The sequence below is a fragment of the Rhipicephalus microplus genome, chromosome 3 (assembly GCF_043290135.1).
Source record: "Rhipicephalus microplus isolate Deutch F79 chromosome 3, USDA_Rmic, whole genome shotgun sequence".
Taxonomy (NCBI): Eukaryota; Metazoa; Arthropoda; class Arachnida; order Ixodida; family Ixodidae; genus Rhipicephalus; species Rhipicephalus microplus.
In genome coordinates, this window is record NC_134702.1 from 252602131 (window position 1) to 252620090 (window position 17960).

The 17960-nt window shown below is 45.8% G+C and overlaps 1 protein-coding gene across 1 annotated transcript in view; it reads left to right on the top strand.

Moving 5' to 3' along the window:
• SerT (Serotonin transporter) overlaps positions 1-17960 on the top strand; it is a 387450-nt gene that overhangs the window by 83799 nt on the left and 285691 nt on the right. Inside the window, exon 3 of the mRNA XM_075890899.1 lies at positions 5404-5617. Within this exon, the coding sequence (XP_075747014.1) occupies positions 5404-5617 (214 nt within the window). The remainder of the gene's footprint in view (positions 1-5403; positions 5618-17960) is intronic.

Sequence of the window (17960 nt, forward strand, 5' to 3'; positions counted from 1 at the left end):
TCTCTTTTCAGGAGTGCTGGAAACTTTCTTCTGCACAGAGTAAGCACACTCTCTAGACAAAGTGCTGGTACTCTTGCTGTACGAGAGTGAACAAGCTCTCTCGCCAGAGTACAGTCACGTACGCCTCTTAAATAGAGTTCATACACCCTCTGAGGGAGTTGCGCTAATCTCTCAGAGTTTTAAAATTTGGTAGGACTAGAGTGCATCAACTCTCTCCAAGAATAGAATCACTCCTGCTGCGTTAAGACTAATGTTTAAAAAATTATGTCGAGCGTTTTGTAAAAGCCGTGAACTGCATAGATTGCTTGAAGCACGTCACATATGCAGAACGAACATCAGCAGAGTAATAGTACGCAATACAGCAAACAAAACAGAACATATACCTTTCGCGCTACGGACAGCCATTCATACAGCAACCGGTATTTACACTCATGATGTCTAGCCCCCTTCTAGTGCGGGTGGCGCTGCCTTTCTATGACGCGTTTTGAAGAGCAAATACACGTCTAGTATTTCTAACTGGTACTCTGTAGGCACTTCGACCTTTTATTATAAAACTACATAACATACAGCGCCGTATTGAATACTGAATTCCAATTATAAGCCGGTATTTTGTCATATCGGCTCAATGCGGAGAAGCCACTTGTGCCTATACGTGAGAGTTGTACAACAATCATCTCAGATTTTTGTATTTGCAGTTGTTCTTTCAAGAAGATTATGTTTGTTGGATGTTTGTCCATCTGAACTGCGAAGTTACTTCTTGAGTACAGCTCAGGACACTTCCGGCTGGCAAAAAATGGCACTGCGTTGACCTGCCGAAATTAACGTTGACAAGTCACGTACGCATTTTATTATCAAAAGTTTTTACGTAAACTTGTTTTCCTGTGAAAGTCGTAGCAGCCACTTGGGAAAATATAAAACGGTGCTAGAGAAAACAGCCTGGGAAGCGACTTCACTGGAAAAAATGTATTCATACTCTCTTGCGTTCTCTGGCTTACTTATGGCTATAAGGTTGTGGCTTCCAGGTACGGAGTTAACGCCGTGTTCTGTGGAAGAAAAAGTGGGTCGCATTTACTCAGTGTTGAGGAAGTGATTACGGAAGCCCGAGTGGTGCGATAAAAAATGTAGCATCAAAAACGTCCAACAGTTTGTTTTGTGCGCATGTAGTGTGCTGTGTAGAATACCATTGTCGTGTGGGCAGGTGTTTTGTGATGGGCAAACTGGAACGTGCTATCATAAAAAGACAGGAAGCTGAGCCAGTTGGTGACAAAAAAGAAACATGCTTCTATGTGTGACCACATCAGTCTCTTGATTGGTAGGCCGTGCAGGCATCTGGCGTTGCACTGCAAGGAGTGCAAAAGCAGCTGCAAGCTATTTTGTTTAGAAAACTGTGATGTAGACACGTAAGGGGTCAACGCAGAGAGAGATTTTAAAGATATCCATTATCCGGCGGCAGAGGCATTATTACAATAACCATCGATCTATCTTTCTATAGGAATCAAAGATAGCTTTCATGAACAACGAGACAACTTATTGTGCTGAAAGTTTGTATGTTCTTTTATATTTACACGCCGACTCTTTTAGTTCTATTTAGTTTGACTATGTCTTAAATATGTTTTTTTTCCTGAATAAATAATCCTGTTGCTTGTAGTGAGTTTCCCTGTGTCTTCATTTTCCTTGTTTGCTGTATTTTTCGCTTCACGCTCAGTCTTCAATAAGCAACATTCACTTGCCCAAGTGTTATTTCACTTATATATAGTTCTTTATTAGTTATCACGGGCGATGGCTGACCCACACATTTGACCTTCCTTTTATATAATGAAGTGCTTTAGAAGTTTTACTGTTATCTAGTGCCAATAGCGGAACAAAACTGAGGTGCCTGCGAAACTAGGTGACCATCCACAGTCTCTGCAATTAAAGTTGAAACGAGAAACGAGATGAGACACGTTACCGCATCAAAGAGAGAGAGATGACAAAAGTTGCTGTGATACCATATCTGCATGGTCTGTCATTTAGCTTTCAATAGGTTCTTGGCGTGTGGTTCAGGTAGCTTTATTCTTTTTGCCAAAAAGAAGGTGCGTGACAAATGCGTAACAGTTCGCAGACGCATCAAGTGGAACTCCGGGTTGACAGCCTACGAACACGCCTACAAACATATTGATAGTGGATGTTTCATAGCATCCCACGTAGCCGTGTTTGCGTTGGTTGGACGCGTAGCTGCTTGAATCTGCATCCCAATGAGCGTACGAATACGCCTGAAGGCCCTGTTTGCTACCCATTCCGCCGTGCGCTACTTGCCGTCCGAATGCACATTAATTGTGCCACACTTTTCTTCTACCATTCAGACAAGATGATGAGCAAAATTTGTGAAGTCTTCTCTAATATGAAAAGGTACTAAATATGTAACAGAGCCGTCGCTCACGCCATTTTATAAAGTTGTGTTTTATTTATACCACACCGCACAGCATATAGCCTCGGTAAAATTGTCCGGTATATTTCGGTGACTTCTGTTTTTTTTTTCATGCTCAGTTTTACCCAAAGTGTGGCGTAGGTGATTCAGTAATACTTCTGTGTGCTGGTGCATTGGTGGTATTGTACGTGTGAATTATATTTCGCTTTTTTATTGAACTGCATTTAAAAGCGCTTGTGTTGGGTTTTTTTTTTGTTCGTTTCATACGAGTGCCTGTGCTCGTATAAATCGACAGCTAATCGACAGCTTTAAAAACAAATAAACTGCAGATTTCAAGCTGGCTACAATACCTCAATATATGAAGCCTAGAAGACTGATAAACGCAGTTTGGAAAGACGCATACGCAAAATTAGAAAGTATAACGAAAACTTACCCTGGGACTGGCAACAATTTAGTAAAACAACAGCTTCTTGAAGAGAAAATCAACACTTACATAAGCCGTACGTGATATAGTACAAGTTAGAGCACTCTGCTTAGGCAAACCAAATGCTAAGACATTTCCGATGCACGTTAAAAAACCGTTAACATGCAGATACATTTTAACTATAGTTTTCTAAATTGGTCACCCAATTGCCTAAATATGACAAGAAAAATAAACTTACACATTCATCATTGTCTATGTTTACGCATTTACAATGCTGCCTATAATTAAGCTTTCCTTTAAAATTGCACAGATTTCTAGTGCCAAGGAAATTGATTTTATTCGGAGCACGCGGAAGGAAAGGGACCATGGTGTAATTTCCTTACTGAGATTGAAGCGTTAGGAAATTCCGCTAAACATCGGTACAGATGCTTAGCCGTTGCATATGTGTCATATAGTCAATTGTTTGCACAGGCCTAACTAAGCCGACCGCAAATGAGATACCACCAATCCCTTAAGCGGTGAGCCGTTATGAAGCGCTTGCGCTTCCTAAGAGGCAGCCCTGGCAAGTTCTACGTAGACCAGTTCCAATAGACGGCGCCTAACTATGTGATTGACGTTAACCAGACATGACGCTTGTATATTAGGACTACATAACCTCTGTTTATGAAATTCCATTGCGAGTGCAGCAACCACAAATGACGTTTAACCCACGTTACGCCTGCATTGTTTATTTTCTTGCTTGGACCCTAACACTTTTATTTTGCCCTCATCGGGCCAACGCTGTTGATGTTAGTTTTTTTAAAAGTATCCGCATTTCAAATACCGGTGTCCGTTCTTCATGTTCCTGGTTAGACATAAGCTGTCAGTCACCTATGAAGCATACACGCAACCCGTAGTATTAGTGTATGAGCCACACCTGTTTAATGGTCTCATGTTTCTGTATAATTCTTCGGCGCTTCCTACTAAGATAGATTCACACCAACGGGCCAAATATAATTTTGAGTGCGAAACACTTCTTAGTGAACTTCAGAAACATTCAGCGTATCTATCTATCTATCTGTATATCTATATATCTAGCCGCTTAGGTTTGGGTGCTTTCGTAGTCACCCCCTCAACTCGGCCTGAACCAAATTTAGCATAGGAGAGTAAGATGATTTGACGAATATGACTCGCTGGTCAAGACATAAATAATGTCACACTCCCGTCACGTGCGTCGTCAAAAGCTTCCCCTCCCCCCGACAGTGGCATATATCCAGGGGTGGGTATGTGCCGCTGATACGCGGGTACGTGCCACAGGTGATTGACGCTTAGTATATACCCAGGAACGACGAGAACACACATGGGCAACTTTCACGCGAAGCGTTAAGCAATACCCGACATCGGCAGCGTCAACTCAACGAAGGCATAGAATAAATGTTATGCTTAAAAAACCGGACATACGCATGGCGCGGGTTCGAATCCCGGCTGCGGCGGCTGCATTTCCGATGGAGGCGGAAATGTTGTAGGCCCGTGTGCTCAGATTTGGGTGCACGTTAAAGAACCCCAGGTGGTCGAAATTTCCGGAGTCCTCCACTACGGCGTCTCTCATAACCATGAAGTGGTTTTGGGACGTTAAACCCCACATATCAATCAAAAAACCGGACATAGGCACCGTTTGCCCCCAACGAATGCAAATAATAAGTTTCAGGGTCCTATAGCAAAAATCAAACCCAAGTATTCTGCGTGGCAGTCAAGCAGTCTACCACAGAGCCTCACCATGTCTTGCAACAATTTTTTGAATAGACGCAAATCTTCGTGAAACGTCAAAAGTGGTTGCACTGCCGCTTACCCAATTTATTAAACGTTAAATATGTACTCATTTGATACAGCCGTCAAGACGGGTTAACGTCAATTGTGGTTAGGTGGCATGCGCTGAAGTTGATTGATGCAGAAGTGTCCAGGGCCAGCATCTTCGCGAGCATCGGTGCTTCATATCAGCTTCTGGTGTTACTAATACGCATGTTCCAGTTGACATCGTTGCGTAAGTGAAAACAGCTGGTCATATACACAGCTCCAACTCTTAAACATATATCTGTACGTGCATAATTTGAGCATGTATTTAGCGTCAATTCATGAAGTGTAGCTCAATAAAAAAAATTGCAACACGGTCACCTTCCCTCCGCATGCTTCGCATAACATCAATTCCCAGTTACGTGGGATCTGCCAAGTTTTTATGCAAGAAAGGGCTTTACACGTAAACAGTGGAGTTTTCATGTTATACATGACATGAACAGTCAGACATGTTCGTCACACCATTTTACCCTTCCATAAAAATATTTGTCTACCGTCTTACCCACGTGAGCTGATCACGAGGCCACTAATACCAATACGTAGGGAGATAGATAGATAGATAGATAGATAGATAGATAGATAGATAGATAGATAGATAGATAGATAGATAGATAGATAGATAGATAGATAGATAGATAGATGCTGTTGAGTAAAAATGCTGCTGATGAAAATAGTGGCAATCACGATTCTGCGCTTGAAAGTGCATCGCCATCATGGTCTCTGCTCGTTGCATCCTCTGCAGGAATTGGGTACGCCATCTGCATTCTTGACTTGTACATGGCCATGTACTACAACACAGTGATCGCCTGGGCACTTTACTACCTTGTGGCGTCTCTGGCCTCGGAGCTACCCTGGACGCGCTGTGACAACCCCTGGAATACAGCGACATGTCGTACGCTTGCCGAACGTGCTAATGCCACGGGACTGGCCACTAGCCCTGCGCAAGAGTACTTCGAGTGAGCCTTCCCCCTTATGTCTCAGTCATCACTTTCCTTTCTGCCTTTCGCGTTTTCTTGAACACATTTATTTATGAATAGCGCTGTCAAGCAGGTCACACCACCCTGGATTCAGTACCAGTGTAGTGTAATGTATAGATAGTTTATTTGCAATTCGCAGGCTCGTAATGTTTGCCTTTGGAATGCTTCGTCACGACAACGTGAAGATCACCATTGGATGCCGTAATGATTCTTTTATTAAATGCGAAGCATTTCTCGGCGAACTTCGGCGACTTTGAGCGTATATATCTGTCTAGCCGCTTACGTTTGGGTGCCCTCGTGGTCACCACCTAACTTGGCGTGAACGAAAATTAGCATGTGAAGGGAAGATGGCTTAGTGAATATGGCGCGCTGGTCAAGGCATGAATTATTGTCACAGTCCCGCCGCGTGCGAAGTCAAACGCTTCCCCCCAGATGGTGGCACATACCCGAGGGCGGGTGTGTGCCGCTGGTTTGCGGTTATGTGCCACACGTGGTTCACACTTAGCTTCTACTCAGGAACAACGAGAACACACGTGGACAATTTTAACGCGAGCGTTAAGAAACAGCCGACATCGGTAGCGTCGACCCAGCGAACGCAAATAAATGTCGGAGTCCCAGCTGGAATCGAACGCAAGCATTCTGCGTTGCAATGAAGCATATTACCACAGAGCTAAGCCAGGTCTAGGAACTACTTTATATATATATATATATATATATATATATATATATATATATATATATATATATGTATATATATATATATATATATATATATATATTATGTACTCTTTTGATGCAGCTCTCACGTCGGGTTAACGTCAGTTAGGGTTAGTTGATATGGCATCTTCGGGAGCATCGGTGCCTCATATCAGCTTCAGGTGTTGCTAATACGCGTATTCCAGTTGGCATCATTGTGCAAGCGCGAACAACTAACTGGTTATATAAACATCTGCAACCCTTCAACATATGTCTGTGCATGCAATATTGGCACATATAATTAGCGTCATTTCACGACGTGTAACTCAACAAAAAAAATCGCAACATGGTTGCGTTCCCTCCGCATGCTTCGCATAACGTCGATTCCCAGGTACGTGGGTTTCTGCCAATTTTTTTACAATCCTTAATCTCGTCTAATTTTCAGATAATCACGGTCATTTTCAACCATCGTGCTCTCGTAGGCCTGCCGTTGTCGTCACGGTCTTGTCTAGTCTTTAGTATAGCGCTCCATGTAGGATTACACAAACACGCCATTGCTGGTGCTATAATGCACCAAGTGTCACATGACAAGATAAATGGCAAAGGCGATCGTGGTGACTTAGCCAGAATAACGCTTCACCTACTGTTCATTCCCAATGAGTACATGTGAATGATTCATCACCTGTAGGTACTACACCTATTTACGCATCCTCTGAACAATTAAAATAGTAGGTGGCCTATGGTGACGAATCTTGCCTACAATAATCATGAAGTGCGTTTTGAGCTTCTACAATGTTTTTGTCAGTAACAGGACTAATATTGTCACAGATATGCAAATGCCACTCTGGCAGAGCCACCGAAATAACTCGGAATGGACGAAGACGACAACGTTGTTGTTGTGAAGCTGAGTACGAACCAGCTATCAAAAATACCCCTAACACAACATCTATAGTAGCGGCTAAACTTCGGACGAAAATAATAATACGAGAATTCCCTACACCATATTTAAGAAATTCCCCTGGTTTCAATCACCTAATGACACTCTGGGATACCTCCTCATGCCATACCAGAGGTCTGTAAGTTTCAATCACGTAATTACGCTGTCGTATTCCTTCATTAAAATTTATTTATTCAGAGCAGGCTTGACTCCCTTACCACTTTATTCTTTTTGTTGAGAACAGCAAATTATAAGACACTTCTTGATCTCTGGTTGAACGTTTTGCAACATTAAGAAAAATATCTCTAAAAAAAACGCCAAAAATCTTGGATTAGCTTTGACATCGTCAAACTTACTATCCCTAGGTGCACATACCCTTAGGCACAGCAGCGGGAAAGTGTGCGAGGCCGTGCAAAATTTCATCAAACAGTCAAATAGATTCACTCAATAACCTGAACAACGAAGGTTCTCAGTTCACCAATGTGGGCTACAGAAAACGTTTCTCGGATATAAATAATTTATTGCTAATTCTGTAAGAATTACTTCATCCATTTTTTATCAACAATATTTTACAAAAACAATACTTTTGTTGTACTGAAAGAGAAATTATTCTTTTCACTAGGATATAAATAAGCTGCCAGATTTTTTACTAGTCCCCCAAGGTGGACGTGAGCCAAAATTTAGGATCTACATCAACATCTACACCTGGGTTGTACTGTTGCATGGTATTCTATGCGCTTTGTGCAGTTTCATTTTAAAAATGATCTCGGCTTACAATACCTAAATGAAGTTTCCCCGTAAAATCTTCTTCTTATAGGTGCGAAAGTTTTCGAGGCAAAATTCAGGAAATGAAACCACGCAATGGTAACCAAGAAATAGCTTTTTAGGGGAGCACAGATCTTATCAATTCGAAAATAAAACGTTCCAGGCTCGGTTGATATGTGGAGTTTAATGTCCCAAAACCACCATATCATTATGAAAGAAGCCATACTGGAGGGCTCCAGAAATTTCGACCACCTGGGGTTCTTTACCGTGCACCGAAGTCTCAGCACACGGGCCTACAGCGTTTTTCCCTCTCTAAAATATGGAGTTTCCGCAGTCGGGATTCGATCCCGCGACATGCGGGGCAGCAGCCGAGTACCTTAGCCACTAGACCACCATGGCGGAGCAACATGTTCCAGGCTCAACGAGAAAGAAACGCCGGGCATGTTTTTTTCCCGGCTGTGTAAACATATCAAACAGGAATTTGAAGCTATGGATGCATCGAGTTAGTATAGACGTTTTGTTTCTAGGGGAAAAAATTCTTCAGTTCTATGTAATGATTGATTGATTGATTGATTGATCTGGGGGATTTAACGTCCCAAAACCACCATATGATTATGAGAGACGCATTTAGTTCTATGTAGGTGAACGATGAGGGGCTAGTGCGCGCAGGTCTATGGTTAGATGCGCAGCAGCTCATTGCCTAGCTCAATCCGGTGTGTGGCGTGACCACACTTACTGCGCGTCTACTCCCTTCTCTTTCCCCTCCTACGCTCTCCCTCTCTCGCCTCGTGATGCCGTCAAAGGAGCATCTGCTAACCTGCGCTCGCTTCCCTTGTTTCACCTATCAGTATTTCACATCACGGTGTTTACGCCACCACAGCACGTGCAATCTCCCCTCCCGCTCTGTTCTCACCTACGTGCCCCCCTCCCTCGCCTCGCAACGTCGATGCAGGCAGCGTCTGCTAGGGAGTTTTTAGAGGAAAGCTGTTATGAGATCACAACGCAGGTCACGTGCAGTTGTCCGCTGCCGCTATTGCCAGCGCCGGTGTCCGCAACAATATTTTTCTTTTCCGAGGCCAGCCAAGTATTCTACCACTGTGATACGCCCAAACTTGTGACTTGTTGGCAAACTTGCCTTAAGCAGGCTTGAGGTCAGTAAAGCAATCGCGTTAATACGATATATAAAGTGTTTTAAAACAGCAAAATAACAACCAATCACCGCACAATGCAAGTAAAATAACGAGTGGGCCGTCCAATGCTCCAACCCATTACAAAAAATTATTCTCCTAATAACTGTGGCGCAAAGCCACCTCATCCATGCATCCTTGTCGTCAGCCACCGCACGGACAGTTGGCACAAAGTTCCTCGCAAATGTTTAGCGCATACCACGCTACTCAGAATAATGACGAAAATTAGCATAGCGAATTCCGGCCTACTACTCACAAAAATATTATTAATGACCTGGTGGGTATCAAGAAAGTGTGCTTGCAGTATTTACACAATGAGTGTTCTGAAAAAGCTCTGGAAGCCTGCTCTTATACCTTTCGCTGTGACTGCGCTGCGCCTTCCGCGCAGGCCTGGCGTTTTCTTTTATTGAAAAAAATACCCCTGTATCAGCGTACTTCACTGCCGATGTCATTAAAAGTCTTGCATCTCGACGGAGTGAATAAAACGTTTATTGAATGTTGTGCGCGAGATAATTGGTGAACAGAAACCTGGAGGCGCTGCGTGAGACATGAACGCCGTCTGGCAGTAATCTTGGAAAACGATAGGAATGCCTCCAAAATAGTGAGCACGTGGCTTGTGCGCGCAATCACAGAGACCATGAATTGCAGAATGTAAGGCGAAGGGTAGGTACCATTACCCGCATTGTCACGCATAGTGTCACAATGTAAGCGCAGCATAAAAAACGCTGCATTAATTAGAAATAGTGATATATATATATATATATATATATATATATATATATATATATATATATATATATATATATATATATATATATATATATAATATATATATATATTTGCTCACAATATATATATATATATATATATATATATATATATATATATATATATATTGTGAGCATCATTACTCGTTCCATCTTTTCATCCGTACATACTGATCATCACCACTCCAGTTTAGGTTGTGGGGCACTTACTCGAGACAATAAAGAAGAGTCTTGAGGGTACTGGACGCCATCTTACAAGTGGTGGAGAGTGCTGCCCGATTCCCGCGTCCTTTCGCGCTCTCGGACAACCCTAGCGTCTTCTAGAACACAACCCTGGAGCTCCGTTCAGGCCACCGCTTAAGCGATCTGGGTTCGGTAATGTCGCAAGCCAACCAGCCCAGCGCAGCAGCTGTGCCACCACTCCCACCGCCAAGAAACCCTTCTCACCTGGTCACCAGCCCTCAAAAGGATCCTCCGCTGTTCGCAGGGCTTCCGGGTGAGGACGTGGAAGACTGGCTCGAGGAGTATGACCGCGTGAGTGTCATCAACAACTGGGATGAGCCTGCGAGACTCAGCCATGTTGCATTCTACTTGAGCGGCGTCGCAAAAACGTGGTTTTTAAACCACGCTACAGATTTTTCTACATGGCCCGCCTTTACGCGCTAGCTCCGCCAGATCTTCGCCAACCCGTCAGTACGTTCCGATATCACCAAGAAAAGGCTTGGTGCACGTGTTCAACGCCCCGGCGAGTCTTACACTTCTTACATTGAAAATGTTCTCGCCCTTTGGGCGCCGCATCGACAACTATATGGCGGAAAACGACCGTGTGCGCCACCTGCTAAAAGGCATTGCGACTGTCGCTTTTAATGCGCTTGTGGTGCAGACTCCCTAGACCATAGCCGATGTTGTAGCTACCTGCCAGCGCCTCGAGGAGCTTCAAACCAATCGGGTGCAACCTGATATGCCTGATCTCAGCTCGAGTCACGACACAACAGAGCTGCGTGCATTGATCCGCACTATCATCTGCGAGGAACTTCATGTACAGGCTTCACCTCACCAACTTGATATTCGAACGACGCCACCAGGTACTAGTTTACGCGACGTCGTGAGGGAGGAACTGGCCTTGATCACAGGCACACCAGTTCCGAGCTCACATCCCGTGCCCATGCCAAGTTATGCTCACGTTGCTGCAACTACGACTGCTCCCCACCAAAGCCTGGCTTTGACGGCTGTCACACCTTTTCCGAGATCATATCCTGTGGCCATTCCAACTTATGTTCAGGTTGCTGCTAGGACACCTGCACCCCAGCACAGCCCAATGCAGCTACCAGCGCCCGATGGGCATGGTTCGCTTAACTCGCTCGCACTGCGACCATCTTCCCAGCCTTACAACACCAGGCGCACTACACGACTGACTTGCTTTTATTGCGGCATCCGTGGTCATATTTCAAGATTTTGCCGACGCCGTCAACAAGATGAAAGACGAAGCTACGGTGACTATGAAAGAAATGACTTCTACCCAACTGGACCACCCTATCGCCGACTGTAACAGAACAGCACACGCCGGTCGCTGTCTCCGCAGAACTTTGCGTCAGTTGGCAGTTCCCGTTTCTCACGTCTTCGCTCACCTTCACCGATGCGGCGTTCCTCCTCTCCCCTTTGACCTTCTACTTCGATTGCCGACCGCCAACTGGAAAACTAAACAGTGCAGCTTCGGGAGGGAAAGCTGCATCTTTCGAACTGCGTCAAACTCCTCCAGACGCCCCACCAAATGTTTTGTTGGTGTAAGTTGAAGGTATACAGACAGAGGCACTAGTAGACACAGGCGCATCACTTTCCGTAACTCATGCAGACTTTTGTGCCCGCTTGAAAAAAGCTAGGACGCCATACGATGGCTCTCCCTTTCGTTGCGCTGATGGAGTCCCTATTCAGCCTTTGAGTGTTTGTACAGTCCGCGTTTTCATAGATGGCATCCTTCACCACATTCAGTTTCTTCTACTTCCTTTGTGCACTCACACAGTCATTTTAGGATGGGACGTCCTTTCTTCGGCATCAGCTTTCATATCGTGTCATCAGCGAGTAATTCATATGTCAGCTACTGAGAGTTCATCTGATGTCGATCCATACAGCTTTTGTTTCGCTGCTGCCGCGGACTGTTTCATTTCGCCAGGAGATGAACGAATTCTCACGATCGCTTCGGATACTATAGTTAACGGTAACGTGTTCATTGCTCCATCAGTTCGCTCCAAACCTGCGGCGCTTACCATTGCACCCGGCCTTGTGCAGTTTAACGATGGTAAGGCATTGGTCATCGCCTTGAACCCAACTCCATCGCCAGTGATGCTGCCCCAGGGCACTGCTGTGAGCTGCTTCGCTGAGAGCGAGCCTTTTCCGCTGGTTCCCCTTCACGCAGAATCACCGCCTTTGTCGGCTACAACCGATACCAAGGCACCCACTGCTGCTTGAAATGCTACCATAAGTCCTCACCTCACTGCTGAGCAAAAGAGAGACCTCTTTAGACCTTCTCCAGAAGCACAGCTTTTCGTTCGACGTACATTCCAAAGTTTTGGGCCGCACCACTGTTTCAGAGCACAGCATCGAAAGCGAAGGCAGCTCCATTGTGCGCCGCCACCAATACCGTCTGTCTTCGGCGGAACGGCAAATGATTGGGGAAAACGTCGCCGACATGCTCAAACGGGATAATATTCGACCTCCATCCAGCTCTTGGTTGTCTCCTATGGTGTTAGTCCGAAAAAAGGATGGCTCTGTCCGCTTTTTTGTTGATTACAGAGCGCTCAATAAGATAACAAAGAAAGATGTATATCTGTTGCCACGCGTAGATGATGCCCTGGACTCCCTACAGGGCGCAGAATATTTCTCCAGCCTTGAGCTTCGATCCGGGTATTGCAAATACCTATGCGCGAAGCAGACAAGGAGAAAACAGCGTTTGCAACGCCTGACGGGTTTTACTAGTTCAACGTCATGCCTTTTGGCTTATGCAACGCTCCAGCAACATTCGAGCGCATGATAGATACTGTCTTACGTGGTCTCAAGTGGAAAACCTGCTCATGCTGTTTGGACGACATCGTAATTTATTCTTCTACTTTTCCTCAGCACCTTAAGCGTTTGGACGAAGTTCTTACGTGCATTTTGAACGCTGGGCTTCAGCTCAATAAAAAGAAGTGCGACTTAACGCCAGCAAGAGCATCAAAGTATTGGGTCACCTTGTCAGCAAAGATGGCGTTCGACCTGACCCCGACAAGGTTGCTGCCGTAATTAATTTTCCACGTCCGGGCAATCAAAAACAATCGCGAAGTTTCGTGGGCCTGGCGTCTTACTTCCGCCGCTTTATCAGTCACTTTGCTGCCATTGCGGGGCCGTTACACAAGCTTCTGACGTAAGGAACGGCCTTCACTTGGACTGACGAATGCGAGTGCGCTTTCCAAGCCCTTAAACGTGACATAAGACACCGTCCTTCGTCACTTTGACAAGAGCGCACCTACTTTCCTTCACACAGATGCCAGCGGCCACGGAATTGGTGCCGTCCTCCTCCAGCGCGACGACACTTCACGTGAGCGAGTAGTTGCCTATGACAGCCGCGCACTAACACCTGCGGAAAAGAACTACTCGATAACAGAGCAGGAATGTATTGCTATCGTTTGGGCCATCCAGAAGTTTCGAACTTATTTGTATGGGTGCCACTTCACTGTCATTACCGACCACCATGCCCTATGCTGGTTGTCCTCGCTGAAGAATTTGTCTGGGCGACTCGGTCGTTGGATACTCCGTTTTCAAGAGTACACTTTTTACGTTGTGTACAGGTCTGGCAAACAGCACCAGGATGCCGACGCTCTCTCTCGCTGCCCTCTGCCACTTTCATCTCCAACCACGCATCCTCGATGCCCCTCATCTGCAGGTGATCAAGCGGCTTCTTCTGCACTCACGTTACCACCCCTGGCAGTTGCTGGGTCACTATCTTTAAACAGCAGCGCTCAGTTTGCCGCGTGCCAACGTGACAACCCATACTGTAACCGCATCATCGGGTGCTTGAATGACTCGCCTTCTCCACGTAATGCCAGACTACGCCGTCAGTTACGGCAGTTCAAGCTAGACAACAAGGTCCTGCAGCGCTATACTTACAATGCGGATGGGCATCGGTGGGTGGCAGTACTTCCCCGTTCACTGCCAAAACAAGTTCTCGAAGCACTCCACGACGACCCATCAGCTGGACACTTGGGATTTCAGAAGACGTACAACCGCGTTAGGAGCCGTTTCTTCTGGCCTGGTCTTTCTACCTTTGTGGGTAATTATGTCGCGTCTTGTGCACTGTGTCAACGCCTGAAACGACAAACGTCTGCTCCTGCTGGATTATTACAACCCATTCCATGTCCCGATACACCTTTTGACGTTGTCGGAATAGGCCTCGTCGGACCACTTCATGTAATGCCAGTGGGCCACCGCTGGATCGTCACAGCCGTCGACCACCTCACTTGATACACGGAGACCGCTCCTCTACGCACTAGCTCCGCCTCAGACGTTGCCGCCTTCTTTTTAGAAGCCATTGTGTTGCGTCATGGTGCACCTCGCACGTTGTTGAGTGACCGGTGCAAGCCCTTCATGTCGAAAATTCTTGACTAAATTCTAAAAACTTGTGGCACAGTTCATAAGACCACATCCGCTTACCACCCGCAGACAAATGGCCTGACAGAGCGATTGCACCGGACTCTAATCAACATGATATCAATGTACATCGGAGCGAACCACGATAAATGGGATAAAATCTTGCCGTTCGTAACGTTTGCACACAACACTGCTGTTCAACGAACCACCGGGTATTCACCTTTCTTCCTCGTCTATGGTCGTGCGCCGACATTCACTATTGACGCCTCTTTCATTAATATAACGACAAAAACGTCCATGACTACACCACAAATTTTCGTCTCCAGGCTCGCTGACGCATGGCAACGTGTTCAACTCAACACAGACGCCAGTCAACTAGACCGCAAGCAACGCTAAGACAGCTTTCGTCGAGACGTCACCTTCCGTCCTGGAGATGAAGTACTACTTTGGACGCCTGTTTATACACCCGGATTGTGTGAAAAGTTCCAGTGACGTTTTCTCGGACCTTACGTTGTTAGTGAACGAACATCTCCTGTCAATTACCTTGTCACTCCCGTCAAGAGTTCCTCGGATTGTCGTTACCGTGCATCCGAGATAGTTTACGTTTCACGCTTTATACCCTTTGTTCGCCGTACCTTTTCCGCCTAAGTCTCGGCCGGGCCGGCCGCTCAAGTGCGCGGGGAAAATAAGTGTGAGAATCATTACTCGTTCCATCTTTTCATCTGTACATACTCATCATCACCACTCCAGTTGAGGTTGCGGGGCACATACTCGAGACAAGAAAGAAGAGTCTTGAGGGTACTGGACGCCATCTTACAATATGTATATATATATATATATATATATATATATATATATATATATATATATATATATATATATATATATATATATATAAGGGAAAGAAGTGTATACCTAAGGACTAATTTTTTCGTGTTTTGACACAATATTATTGATTTCTAACAGACAATATAGCCAAGGAACAAATGTAATGTAAATAGGAAGAAAGAAAAGTGGGTAAAAATAAACTTACCATGAGCAGGAATCGAATCTACGACCTTCAAATAACGCGTTCGATGCTCTAACCACTGAGCTATGACGGCGGCCTTCTCCCCATTCATTTTTTTTGGGTTTATATGTAAATTTAAACGTGGGAGTGTCAGTCAGCGCCATTTGTAGCCAAGCAGCGAGTGTGAAACACCCTTCTATGAGCCTGTGTGGCGTCACGTAGCACGTGAACTTATTACGAGCGGGCAGCTGACCAATAGTCCCTCGTATACAACCTAACGGCACCAAGGCTGCCAGTACGAGACCCTCGTTAATGAATAAGGGAAAAAAGTATATACCTAAGGGCTCGTTTTCCCGTTTTTTGACACAATATAAATGAGATATAACAGACAATAATGCCATAGAATGTATAGGGGAAGTTATTATAACAAATGTAATGTAAATAAGAAGAAAGAAAAGTTGGTGGAAATATAACCTACTGTGAGCAGGAATCGAACCTACGACCTTCGAATAACGCGTTCGATGCTCTAACTACTGAGCTATCACGGAAGCCTTCCCCCATCCACTTTTTTGGGTTTATATGTAAATTTAATATTTGAGTTGTATGTGAATATATATATTGTAGCGAAGAAGATGAAGGCTACTCAGAAAGGCAGGGGATATGACTTAGTCGGTGAAGAAGACGACGTTTGCTTGGCTGGGTACTCAGACTGGTTCCGCCATTACCACTGGACGTGTCGTGACCACTCTCCTGTTTTATAAAAGAGTGCCACTCTAAAACGCCTCATTTTAATTGGTGGAAGTGCTGGGTAACGCCTAATACTGGAATTGCGAAACCGTACGTTGCCCCCAGGTGCTACAATGTCCACGGACGACGATCAGCAGGCGGCCGCCTCGGCTCCAACTACTGCAGCTCCTGTTTGTCTCGGCTCCTTTCGGCAACGCGGTCCACCTACCTTCAGTGGATCCGATGACAAAGACGTGGAAGACTGGCTCGACGAATACGACCGGGTGAGCAAGCACAACAAGTGGGACGATGCGCACAAGATTACTGTCGTCCAATTTTATTTGACTGACGTAGCCAGTCTGTGGTACCGTAATCGCGAGAGAGACCTCCCCACCTGGTCGGCTTTCCGAACAGCGTTCGTGGACTTCTTTGGCCGTCCAGCGTTTCGCAAACTACGGGCTGAACAGCGCTTGCGTACTAGGGCTCAGCATAATGGTGAGAAATACACCAGTTATATTAAAGAAGTGGTCGACCTTTGCCGGCGTGTCAACTCGGCCATGACAGAAGTCGAGAAGATCAAACACATCTTGAAAGGCGTGACTGACGACGCATTTCAGATGCTTGTCACCAAAAGCCCGCAAACGGTAGCGGAATTGATCCAACTTTGTCAGAGCTATGATGAGCTCTGGGAACAGCGTGACACCACTCGTCGTTCCAACGCGCCATGTGCAACAATCTCCGCTTTAACGTCACCAGGCACTACTATAGACCACAACACTTTGCTTCTCGAGATCAAGCAATTTGTACGAGAGGAGGTCACACGCCAGTTGTCCCTCGTGCCTTATACCTCCGAAGGTGCCCCATATACTTTAGCGCCATCAATACAGCGATTAGTCCAGGAGCAAGTGTCCGAGGCGCTACCAGCAGCTCACGCACCACCTGTGGCTGCTCCATTGACCTATGCCGAAGCACTGAACGGAACCCGACGTCCACCTGTCGCGAACGGCCACGTTTCTTTGTCACGAACGCCTACGTCCACGTGCCCCTTTGTCGTACCGACTGAGCCTATGTACCAGGCTGCCCGTCCTTTCTCCCGACCACCACCTCAACGCTTTCAGAACCGTTGGCGCACTCAAGACAACCGCCCCATATGCTTCGCCTGTGGAATTCCGGGGAACGTGGCACAATTTTGTCGACGGCGTGAGTTTTTTTTGCGTGACGACCTCAGGCCCAACAATTATGATTTCCCACAACGACCACAGCCTCCTATATCTGGCGAGACTGCGACCATGAACACATTTTCACCTCGCCGGAACTTCAACAGACACCGGTCGCCTTCACCTGAACGCCGTTCCCTTTCCCCTATGCTACGTCGACCTCGCCCTGTCCCTGAGGAAAACTAGGAGCCGCACTTCCGGGGGCAAGAACTGCGGATCTTTCGAACTCCACAAGACCTTGTTTTTCACCGTCCAACGTCATTGCTGTCTCCGTTGAAGGTATACCTGTTTTTGCATTGGTCGATACTGGCGCCGCAGTGTCTGTATAGACTGAAAAACTTTCCGTCGACTAAAAAAAGTCAGAATACCTCTTCACGACTTTGTTTTGAGCACTGCGA